The sequence below is a fragment of the Pyxicephalus adspersus genome, chromosome 4, assembly GCF_032062135.1.
Source record: "Pyxicephalus adspersus chromosome 4, UCB_Pads_2.0, whole genome shotgun sequence".
NCBI lineage: Eukaryota > Metazoa > Chordata > Amphibia > Anura > Pyxicephalidae > Pyxicephalus > Pyxicephalus adspersus.
This window is the reverse complement of record NC_092861.1, coordinates 153,150,956-153,164,010: the sequence shown is the minus strand read 5'-3', so window position 1 is coordinate 153,164,010 and position 13,055 is coordinate 153,150,956. Positions and strand designations below refer to the sequence as shown.

At 42.5% G+C, this 13,055-nt stretch overlaps 1 protein-coding gene across 9 annotated transcripts in view; it reads right to left on the bottom strand.

Annotated features, from left to right (window-relative positions):
- MDGA1 (MAM domain containing glycosylphosphatidylinositol anchor 1) overlaps positions 1-13,055 on the bottom strand; it is a 133,427-nt gene that overhangs the window by 45,629 nt on the left and 74,743 nt on the right. For 7 of the 9 annotated variants that reach the window (XM_072410014.1, XM_072410015.1, XM_072410016.1 and 4 more), the window contains exons 5-9: positions 10,934-11,066; positions 8,646-8,738; positions 3,176-3,445; positions 1,655-1,984; positions 155-448 (exon numbers count right to left, since the gene is read on the bottom strand). In XM_072410014.1, the coding sequence (XP_072266115.1) occupies positions 155-448; positions 1,655-1,984; positions 3,176-3,445; positions 8,646-8,738; positions 10,934-11,066 (1,120 nt within the window). The remainder of the gene's footprint in view (positions 1-154; positions 449-1,654; positions 1,985-3,175; positions 3,446-8,645; positions 8,739-10,933; positions 11,067-13,055) is intronic. The other 2 variants (XM_072410012.1, XM_072410013.1) reach the window with 1 other exon arrangement.

Here is a 13,055-nt window from a genome sequence, read left to right as displayed (position 1 = left end):
TGCCCCTCCCACAATGGGGAGATTTCCCCCAGTAGTTTGTGTCTTTGCCCCTCCCACAATGAGGAGATTTCCCCCAGTAGTTTGTGCCTCCACTACTACCCCCCTATGCCTGTTGTACAATGTCTTGGTATATGTGGTTGCTATAGGTACTCACACTGGACGTTGAGCTGCACTGAAGCTTCCCTGGGCCGGATGTTGAAGCCGTTATATCGCGCCGTTTGACATTTGTAAGTTCCGCTCATTTCCCGTGTAACATTTTCCAGTCGTAGTTTACCATCAAGTGTTTCCACCACTATTTCACCAGAGGGAAATCCCCCTTCCTTATCTACCCGGGTCCACAGAATGGGTGGAAGTGGTTTTCCCCGCACTTCACACACAAGCTCTGCACAGGAGCCCTCCCGCACTGTGATGATTGCACGCTCCTTGGGTACGCTGAGTGATGGCGGCACTGCAAAGGAACAGGAAATAAAAATGTTTCCTTATTTCAAGTTATATTGTTATGTGGGGCATTCCAAAATAATGACAAATCAGCCAATGAGCTGCTGCTATTTATACCCATTGATAAAACACATTCACCATCCACATTCACCAACACATTGGCTGGTTGAGTCATACCGGCCAGCATTCCAAATGATTGAACTGCATAATGCAGGAGGAGCCATTGAGTGAACTGGACATCCCAATGGTGCAGAATTTCCCCCCGGGGATAGGCGGGATCATTTTATATACAGGCAGAAGGTGGGGTGGCTGTAACACGTTTCATAGCCCATCGCTTCTTCAGGGAATTACAGAATCCCGGGGAGCTGTTGTCCATGTATCATAGAATCACTGGATGTTTAATAATCTACACCAAAGTTATAAAATACAAAGTTTGAACTGTTGCCTAAATGATTTGATGAAGTATGAAATGAAATGATGAAATGATGAAGTAAACTCAAACCCCTGAAAGCAAACACAGAACATAACACCTGAGAGTTATAAAACCCTTTAAACACCTTCCGAAACATTTTAATTCACCTTATTTTTGTCTGTGTAGCCATTGAAGAGAATAGCCAATTGGGACTCAACCAGCAATAAAAACCTGACAGAGGTTTCAGCCTTTTCCACTCTTTCCAAAATAAATAGTTCATTATGGAGCGCTAAAGTACAGTTTTGTTCCCCCTGCCCCATCCACTTTCCCTCTTTCCTTTTTTGTAAGCCTATGTGACGTTCTCTTCCTCCTCACCTGTTTCCTTGTGTTGGATGTTCTCACATTATATAGAGAGGGGTGTTCAGGTTCCCTGCATCACAGTATGTTAATGAATGGCACCGTAGTGACTCCCTCACTGGGGGTGGGGCTGTGACCTCCTGTACTCACAGTATGTCCTCAGTCCTGACAATGGCTGTCATTTCACCCAGAAGACTGGGGACATCTTGTGGCAGAGAAGAGGTATTACAAAGGACAATGGTGGACAGCAGGTGAATGTTGCTAACTGGGTCTCTGCAAAGGTTCGAGGTCCAATTGGAACAAAAGTTATCCCGGAGTTGGGGTTTAAACACAGCTCTGCTACAAGGAACCCCATTCCATAATCGGATAATATTCTGTCCGTCCTCGGTATCAGATGGATTACCCTCCATCCCCCTCCTATAGACGTTACAGACCCCACCTGCTCACCTGTCTCTGCCGAGATGTTTATGTCGCTGCTCTTCATGGTAAAGGGCAGGTTGGGTAAGGACGCCTCACACATATAGATGCCGTAGTCACTGAATTTCAGGTCCAAGATCTCCAGACTGCTGCTCCCCGGAGGCAGTTCTGGGTCATTTTTGGTGATGACGATCCTGTTGGTCTCCTTCATCAACTTCTGGTTCTTGTACCACGTGTATTGGACCTTATCCTGCGGCACGGCGTCCACGTGACACGACAACTTCAACTCCTGGGTCAGCTGGATGGTCTCGCTCTCCTTGATGTTGTCCGGGGTGATCTGATAGGTTAGGTTTCTCATGGCTGTTCAGGGCCAAAAGACAACGAAATATAAATGTTAAATGGCTAAACCGCTTGGGTCGTACATTAAAGTGGACCTGTCATTTTCACATGAATAAACAAGGTACGTGTCAGCATTACCATGCAATACCTAAAGCCTATAAGGAAATCACATGCCAGGAGCATTGTGGCTGTCAGCAATAAAGATTAAAAAGAAATACAATTTATAAGCAGAAACAAGGAAAAATCAAAGTAAATGCTAAAGGCAAAGTATATAATCCAAGCCCTCCAATTATTCAGTCCCCATATAACATCCTCCATGTGCATAGATCAACACTGCATAAGAGGGAACGTCAAAAGAACTCAATCAGGATTTCCCGTTCCATTGTCCATTGTAAGTAATGAAACGTTATTTAATTACATCACTCCCCCACCCTCCTCTACTTTCTAAAAATCAGTTATCTGTGTCACCATTATTTTGTTGCCACCAGTGCGTTGCAATAATGTGGCAATGGACATATGTGTGCCCCGAGAGCCATTTATTCCTAATGGCACCCAAAGCTCATTACCCATCATACACGTTATTCTTTGGGCTTTCCAATGTGCAGCAAACTTTTTTGGGTATTGTGATGGGATGGGCAGCCTCAGCTCATGCCAATGTAAATGGCAATATGTGGGCATGTGAGGGGTATTAGGACGGGTGGTGGGACTGGCAGTCAGGGTGGTCCGGTAGCGGCAGATATAAAGCAGAAACAGCAGGTTTGGGTCTCTTCCTTACAGGAGCTTTATGGGAAATTCAAATTTCGGGAAGGAAAATGGTTCCTACCAACCATCCAGGTGACTACAGGTAAATAAGGTGCTGGGCATCTACATCCTTGGTGAGGTTCACCCCCAATGATTGGACAACAAACGCAGCTCATTGATGTGGCCATTCCTCCACCTGTAGTGCTGAACAATAGAAAATTCTGGGCAAATCAAAACTATTTTGCCCAGGTTTGGGGCTATTGTGAGGACACCTTGGGTTGGACTACCGAATTTTTGGATGGGCGTGGTTTGGAATAAATATGGGCAGTGATAGGTGGGAAGAATTAGGTCAGCCATCCAATAACATCGAGTTATCAAGAAATGAGCGGCACATCTGTACATATCACATTCATCATGGCGGTGTGGAAGATACGGGATCACTAAGGTTTACTGGCCTGATACAGGACATACATCTCACTAGGACGTTCACCATCTTCTTGGCCGGGTTGCCCACGTTGTTGATGGCCGTACAGTTGTAGTAGCCGGAGTCCTCAGGCCGTATATTCAGGATGGTCAGGTTACCCCCTTGGCTGATGCTGTTGGGGGGCATTGGGTTGGGGTAGTGGGACCAGACGGCTTTGGGCGGAGGATCCCCACCGGTGACATAACACTGCATAGTGACATTGTCCCCCGGATTCACCACCAGCGTCTCATTCACCGACAACCTCAACGAGGGCGGAGCTAGAAGAAAAGAGAGAAACATCAGATGAAACAATGAATTCATTAAAAGTTTGATTCTTCTGTTTTAATAAAATAAAAATTTATAGAAAACTATTTTCAAGAACATGTGACCCAAAGCCTAGGCAAGAGATCACATGGTATCTCTCAGAACTTCAGGTACACAGATAGAATAGGATCTGAATGACTTGAAATGTTGTATTCCTGTCCTATCACACAGCGCAGCCTGGTAGAGAAGGAGACTGGATTGTTGGTGGTTGCTGTAACACCTACAGGTCTTGTCCCTCCCCCAACCTGTGACTGTACATGTAAAAGAGAAGCAGCAAACCTATAAACTCTCTGTCATTCTGCTTTCCCCTTCTATCACTATGCCCTTTGTTATCACATGAGCACTGAAATACAAGTGACCACAGGGCTTCCTCTTCCCAGTCTGAGCTCTGCTATACAGAGAAATGATGATCATGTAATTACGCCACATTCATTGGTTTGTGAGTAGCGAGCTGCATTCACCTCCTATACCCGGGATTTATACAATTCATACAAGGAAGGAAATGATTTATAAAAATAAAGATGTAATGCAGGAAACGTCCCACCATTCCCTATACCCAGACACGGAGGTTACAGATTGCGTCCCTGCGGTGTTGGACAGTGGGGAGGTGATGCAGCAGCAGACCTGCTCTTGATTTTACATGTTTCTGCTGCCTCTGATGTGATGTTCATCATTCTCTGTCTTGTGGTTCTCCCTTTCCATTACTCCTGATTGTCTCTTCCATTAAGGGGCCCTCCGAGGTTTCTGGGCGGCTATGTGTTATATGGAGGCCACTTAAGTTATCTGCGTGTTTCTGCGGAGTAGTGTTTATTATATTGTACAAGGAACTCCTAATAATACGTTACAGCACTCCGCCAACACACAACCATCCATCAGCCTCTAATGTCGCACCTCAGTGAGCCCGATAATGGCCCTCTAACACCGGAGATACACTTTATATAATAACAAGATCGGCAAATAAAGAGCCCAACATAGGGCAACAACCAGCCAATCACAACACACAATTGTATCTATCCATCCATCCATCTATCCATCATATGCAATGTGGATAGGTGGGGGCCCTATAAACCATCTGCACACGGGGCCACATCTGCTGTCCCTGTGTCCCTCTGTGCTGCCTCTGGGTTTCCGAGCTTCTATTAGAATTTGGTTGTAATTCCATGTTTCCCGGGCTCATCCCGGCCGGAATCTTCTTTTGCATGCAGAGTATTTGCGCAGCGGCCGGCCGATCCTCGGGGTAACTGATTTATAACCCAACTTGAGGCAATAAGTAAAACATTGCTGCGGCCCAGAGATGTATTTATTAAAAAATAAATCAATTTGTTACTGGCTGGAAATATCTCTGCGTTATGTTCAGCAGAAGGATTTTGGGTCGCTATGTTTTCAGGGATAGACAACTTGTGCCGGAGGAAGATGAACGGGATTCATTCTGCAGTGAGGAGGATGAATGACAGAGAATGCCGCAATGCTGAAATAATTTAGTAACATCTAATGAATTTCTATTTATTGTACAGCGCTTCATAATATGTTGGCGCTATATTAATACTGATTAATGATAATAACTTACACAGCTTCCTTTCCAAAATACTGCCATTATTAAAATATTGATTTGAATTAAATCTCACCTGTGAAAGTTTTCTGGATGTACGCATACAAATTACATTTACTTAGTGACTTTTGTCCCTAGGACTCTGATAATAATTTAGACTTTACCTATAAAGTCAGATCTTAGCCCCGCCCCCTCTCTATTCCCCTTTGGTGATTGGGTGCACAACACTCTACAAGATTAAATAATAAACTTGGACTACTTGGGGATAGCGGAGAGATTCTGTCACTTCCTGCCGGTAAGAAAAGTTGTCACGCCAGGACAGGAAGTGAAAGGAGCTCGTAGCAGCAGCAACACATACTTCCACCCCAAAATTTTACCAAAATGTTTTGTAGACAACAAGTTTTAAGGGTTTTGGGTGACAATGCTGCTGTATCTATGGAGGGGGATGAGAATAACCAACCAATCTCCATAATATAGGGGGGGGGGTTTGTAGTTCCCAGTAGTAGCTAGGAAATTTGTAACAGCAGCAGGATATGATCAGCTTACAAATTTTCTGGCAGGACTTTTTTTTTTCTTTTTGGAAAAGATAGAATAAATCGCTGCCAAATATTATCACAGGAAGCTAATAGAAAAAAAGTTTATTGCGGATTTCTAAATAAACTTTGTGAACCCAAATTCTCAGCGATTGGCTGATTTGAATACCACCAACAAACCCTTTGGCAATGTTACCGTTTACAATGGCGGCTGAAAAAAAAAAAATTGGGTAGGTCACTCCTTGCAGCGCCTAATCGCCATCACTGGTGTGACGGAGCGGAATAAAGAAGTTGTCACAAAACATAATCATCATGCAGCCGGTCCCCGCAGGACTGACCTCTGACCGGTGCACTGCGCCGCTGCCACCGCCAACAAAGCACTCCGGTATTTTGTGTCCGCCAATAACCTGCCGCTTGGAGTAATGGGCCCCTGTCAAGCGACGCGGAAGAAATTTTTTTTTCCCCGTGGCTGCACAGATCGGCTGCTAAGTACAAGTGACAGTATAATGGGGACTGGTTAATAAGACACTTCATTATACGCTCCGACTTTTTTACAGATCCTCCACCGTTTCATCCCGAACGCAGCACGGGGGGAGGGGGGAGGAGAAGATTAGATTGATTGAGACAGACGGATCGACTTCAGCAATATGCTCAATTCACTTGTCTTCCTGCACCGCGTCCCCGGGGACTGCGCGTCATTCATACAGAAATCCGGATCGCTCGGCTTTAACGCCATGACGAGACGCACCGAGCGCTGCCATTTCAGAAGATAAATATAATTTAATTTTGGAATTTGAAAAATTTTGTGAGCACAATTAAAGGAATCTGCAAATATTCCAATGAGATATTTTGTATAAAATATACACAGGCGCAATTTTCAGAATTCATCAGCATGACATATTGCCGGTGGGAATAAAAGCCTTGCCGCCATATTAGCAAACTACAAACTGGTCACGTGATTAGTGACGGTCGCTTTCACCGAAAAAAAAGTGGTAAGGACATTTTGAGGTGCTGGTAAAGTTTTTTGGTTATTGGCCATTGCCTTCATTGGGTGAGCGGTGCCCATGGGCCATTGCTGAGCACAGAATAAGAAATGGGGTCCAGATCCTAGGATGATGTATCCGGGAGACTTCAAAATGTGCAGCTCCCAAATCTGCAATGTTCTGTGACCTCCAGTATCTCCGAGACTACCCCTACTATGGTGACAATATCACATTTCTAATTTGTTCCTACGGGTCCCCCAATCACCCCAATAATTTAGTGACAATACCATTGGCTGGGGTTTTGCAATTTACCTGTAATGCCACCCCCCCCCTTCACTAGTGACTGCAAAGGTTTATTAGAACAGTTACAATCTTATGAATACAATTTTGTAAATATTTTGCTTCTTCTTCAGTAAGGATTATCAATCCTATGGGATAAGTGTGGATAATGGAGGAAATTGGAAACGTGAATAAGAGAAATGTTTACAGTAAAGCATATTGTCAAATATCCTGCAAGAAGTCACTGCTGATACAATAAATCATAGCAGGCAGGGTTGTCCCCAGAACTTTTTCCAGCTAATTGGGGGGAAATTGTAGGTGCGTGGTCAAGAAGTGGGCAAGGCAACACATGACAAATTTAGTGTTCACAGTTGCTGTTGCAAAAAGAATCTAGTAACCCCGATAAATCTGTCAACTTTCTACTGACCCCCCCCATACTTTGTAATGCCCACCCTCTGAGTACTTCTCATTTCTCTGTTTGTATTATACCCCAAAAGTCCAATGCCAACTTTTCAGTAAACACCCCAAAACAGCTGAAAGCTCTGGGTGGTGCGCCTAGATAAAAGGGGCACTGTCAGAAAACAGGAACACCAAGTTCCAAAAGTGCAGTAACTCAAAGCAACCAATCAGAATTCAGTTTCATGGAGGTAGAACAGTGAACAGGTAAGGTTTTTTGGTTGCGAAAGGTTATTGCTGTGTGAAATTTAACCCTTTTTTCTTGAAAACTGAGCTCAGAAATGTTCTCATATTAACTAAAAAGTGAAATTGGAATTTTAATTTAAAATTATTTTAGGCTAAATCAATCCTAATACAGTACATTCAATTCACAAAGTTATCCTTCATGTTACTTATTACCCAATAGAATTAATGAAATGGTAATGGAATAGCGATGGGGTCTGCAAGTATCCCAAAAAAATATATTGATCATAAAACAGAATGTATTCCATAATAATATATACAATGATTATTTCTCTGTTGCTCATACAAAAATAAAGTGCAGAAAAGATAAAAATAAAATAAAAAACAGCTTTATTAGACCAACTCTATGGCACACAGCCATCATTCACACCAGGAGAAGGAATGGTTAAAATGAAGGAATGTGAAATGTTTTATCTATCAATATGGTGTCACACACATATAAACACACTCAGCCAAATATTACAATGATGACAGTATACATATGATAAAAACATACAGACACAAAGAGAAATACATATAACAGGACAGATACAAATACAAGAAAGGATACATGGGGACATTGCAGCATGAATACACACGCTAGCACTAACGCGTTTTAATCCACTCATCTTGTATCCACATAAAGTGACCCTGTCTAAATCTGTTATAAATGAGGTATTACAGCCACCTCTCTGGTACCTTCTACCTCCCAATGGTTCAGCATTGCGGGCTCCATTAGTTTTTTTGGCTTTCCATACTTCAGGAAATGTGTGATGTCTGTGTGCCGTGACTCCATTATTAATACCCAATGTCACTGCTGTATGCTGTAACGTTGCAAGAGTCTGACGATGGAGCCACAGCATGCAACTGGGGGCCACTGACATCCAATACTACCCATAGTGATAAATGATGAACATTGAGGTGAGTATTATACTTCTACTGCAGGCTTTAGGAAGTTTTAGAAGGATATGACAGGGTCACTTTAAGAATTACCATACATATACACAGATACCTATGCACACACATACGCACAAGAACACATGTGCGCGGACCCATACACACACACACCAGATCACACTCACGCGTTTTGCAGAGTCCCTACTTTTGGAAAAATAGAACAGAGGACACTGACCGGCCTCTGTTTTCAGCCATAGCGGAGACGGGATGGATTTCTTGCTTCTATACACCATTTTGTCATCTCCTGCTCGTCCCCACCAAGCTGCTCCTGAACGGAGAGAGACCGGTAAGTATCCAGCTGTGCACTCAACGTACAGCACCAACCATAAAGCTGAACTCCGGGCAGATATAAAACACACAATTACTGCAGCTCTCTGGGGAAGGGACAAAGCTTGTAATTATAAGCGGAGAGAATCTGGTATTTCCCTTAGCTTGACAGGGCTGTGCTGTGTGGTTGTGTGGTAGGGCCAATGTGTGCCAACGTGTGGATGGGCAGAAATACCTTGGCACAGAAATAAGTTCCTCGTATGTATTAGATCCGTGTCTATAGCGCTTTGACTGGAGTTCAGCTTTAACACACAGTAATAAGTAATCCAAATCACCTCTATATTGGAGGTTACACCCTACACCCTCCCCTGCTGGCATGGAAGGATCCACTCTGACGGCTTTTGTTAAATCTGGTCTGATACAACTTTTTATGTCATATTATTATTTAACATTATTAAGAAATAATTATTTGATGGCACTTTAATATTTATATGGTAATGGGGTCCAACGTCAATAATCTAAATGTCCTAAAACATAATGGGTGAATTTACTGGCCAATAGGAATGTGCGGTAGGTAGGACTGGGCACCAGCCCCGGGCACTATAAGAATGAATAGTAAATGGCATCCTGGATCAAATGGTAAGCAGGCTTGGGGGGAGGGGGTCATGGGCAAATATAAAATGGGGCCCCCAAGTGCAGAGCATTGCAGTTTTCTGCCCCCTGTCATTCTGTAAGTTGGGGTTCTGAAGAAGATGGGGACCCTTTCTCCCTAAAACTGCTTTATTATGGGGAGCTTTGGAAATATAAAGTGAACCAAACAAAAATAGAATGCTGAGTTGATCCAGTGACAAAAAGCAGAGGAGCTTCCACTGTACAACCAGACATTCACCCTACGATATTATTAGATCCCATGCATCATATGGACGGTGAATATACCAAATATTAGGATCGTATAATAATGAGGATGATGATGGATGAGGATGAGTTATTATGTTGTCATCCACACACACAGCTACATCGCAAATCCCCAAATCCTTCCTATGATACCAGAATTAATATCAGATCAGCACATTGACCAGAAGCTGGGTCACCATATAGGAAATGGCTCAGCCTGCGGCTGTAGGGTAGCGCCAAGTCCTGGAGTGGTGACTTGGGATTTGGGAGGAAACTCCCAGCTGTCGGCCCAGCTCAATATTTTTGGGGCATGAGCACAATTAACAGTTTTTGCTGAAATTTTTTTCCAAATGTAAAAGTTTGGACAAAACATAAATGTTGTCACCAGAACAGGTGTCCCCATTGGAACATTTACCCTCTCTTCCTGTTCTGGTGACACACAGAAATTAGGAACAAACACAGCAAAGAGAACCTGTCAGATGTATTACCCCTTAAATTGGCTTTCTATACATTGTGAGCTGGCTGTGCACACATTCTTTATGTAGCGGGATCAATGGCTGTATATCCGACATTTCAGAATGATTGTGCTGGGATCTGTTTGTAGCACTCACATGATTTGTGGGGGAGATGTTCGGATTGGTCCAATAGAGAATGAGAATCCGAAACATCTGATCTTTACCTAGTTAGAAATGACAGCAGTCCTATTATAGTCTATGTTATCCTAATATTATTGTCAATATAATAATTTAATCTTAGTGGAAGCAGTAAAAGTTTTGCTCCTGGTTCTTTACATTTACATTTCTGATTTGTAGAATGGTAACGTTATTCAGAATATTTGGATTTCCTATACTCTCCAGGGCTCTGTGCCTATGCTCCTTCTCCAGGGCCGTGGGCAGAGATGGCCACGCCCCTCATCACATGTTCTAAGGGTGGAATAGATGGGGCCACGCCTCTCATCACATGTCCTAAGGGTAATAATAGCAGGTGATCTGTTGATATATTACATTATATTATTATTACATTTATTATATTCATGTTCTGCTATTTTTATACTTGCTTCCCCAATTGTCAATTGCATCTACTTTTCATGCCGGCTGCACTCTGATATTTATAATAATTTATAATCTGATGTTTAGCTTTCCCATAGAAAGAAATCAACTTGGAATCCGCGCTTATCACTGGACAAAACAAAGTAAACAGGCAGCAATAAAAATAATAATAATAATAATAGTTGTTACCGTCTATATGAATGTCTGGCAATTCATGTCTATGGTCATCGAAGTATCCCCACCCCCCACTTACCTGTCTTGTTAGTAAGCCGGAAGGTGATGGATTTGTCGGGAATTCCGCACACGTTCCGAACAGACACCTGACATGTGTAATTGGCGTAGTCTTGAGGACGTAAATTCTTGAGCTTCAGAACTTTGGTTTCACCCTAAAGCAACACAGAAAACACAGAGGTGAGAATCTTCCCCAGGATTGTATCAGCATATATATCATTACTGGAAAATATGTTTTCATTTCATTCAGTATGGGAAATATATTAAATCCATCCCCGCAATAGTATTCACATCATTAATATACACCTTATACATAATATACCTATATATAATATATACCTTACCTATATATAATATACACCTTATATATAATATACCTATATATAATATATACCTGATATATAATATACCTATATATAATATATACCTTACCTATACATAATATACACCTTCTATATATAATATACCTATATATAATATACACCTTATACATAATATACCTATATATAATATATACCTGATATATAATATACCTATATATAATATACACCTTATATATAACACATACCCTCAACACAATATATTCACCCCATACATAATACATACCTCATTCATATTATACATCTCCTATATAATTCTGTCATGGACAAAAATATTGGCACCCCTACATTTATATCGGAAAATGCTTCTTCCAGAAAACTGTTGAAATTACAAATGCTTTGGTATTGGTATGTTTTTTTTTATTGTTGGAGAACACAAAAAATCAGAGAATAGAAATCTGAGACATTCCACACAAAATGTCAAAACTTGCCTCTTCTTCCATTTACTCATAAATGTTGTCACCAGAACAGGTGTCCCCATTGGAACATTTACCCTCTCTTCCTGTTCTGGTGACACACAGAAATTAGGAACAAACACAGCAAGGAGAACCTGTCAGATGTATTACCCTTAAATTGGCTTTCTATACATTGTGAGCTGGCTGTGCACACATTCTTTATGTAGGGGGATCAATGGCTGTATATCCGACATTTCAGAATGATTGTGCTGGGATCTGTTTGTAGCACTCACGTGATTTGTGGGGGAGATGTTCGGATTGGTCCAATAGAGAATGAGAATCCGAAACATCTGATCTTTACCTAGTTAGAAATGACAGCAGTCCTATTACAGTCTAAGTTATCCTAAAAATATTGTCAATATAATAATCTTAGTGGAAGTACTAAAAGTTTTGCTCCTGGTTCTTTACATTTACATTTCCAATTTGTAGAATGGTAACGTAATTCTGAATATTTGCATTTCCTACACTCTCCAGGGCTCTGTGCCTATGCTCCTTCTCCAGGGCCGTGGGCAGAGGTGGCCACGCCCCTCATCACATGTTCTAAGGGTGGAATAGATGGGGCCACGCCCCTCATCACATGTCCTAAGGGTGGAACAGAAGGGGCCACGCCTCTCACCACATGTCCTAAGGGAGGAACAGGAGGGGCTACATCCTTCATCACATGTCCTAAGGGTGAAACAGAAGGGGCCACGCCTCTCATCACATGTCCTAAGGGTGGAACACAAGGGGCTACATCCTTCATCACATGTCCTAAGGGTGGAACACAAGGGGCCTGGCTTCTCATCACATGTCCAATGGGTGGAACAGAAGGGGCCATGCCTCTGATCTCATGTCCTAAGGGTGGAACAGAAGGGGCCACGCCCTTCATCACATGTTCTAAGGCTGGAACAGAAGGGGCCACGCCCTTCATCACATGTCCTAAGGGTGGAACACAAGGGGCCACGCTTCTCATCACATGTCCTAAGGGTGGAACACAAGGGGGCGTGTCTGAACCTGATCCGGTAAATTACGGCGTACACCAGGCAGTGAAGTCAAACCTCTTGGACTGTTATATTCAGAACCCAGTGTCACTGATCTAACTGTAAAATGGAGATCATTGCTACAATGTCTGACTTATAATAAATTTCTGTGATTTCAGAACATGAGATTTCCTCATTTTTATAGCTCGGTTTCCATACCCCATGAATTAGAAGATTTTCTTAGCACTGAGATTGGGATCCTAAATATAGACGGCGCATTAGTCTCCATTCAAGACATAACAAATCAATTACTGATCGGGCCCTCGCCAAGCCTCTCTCAGCCTCCTCCA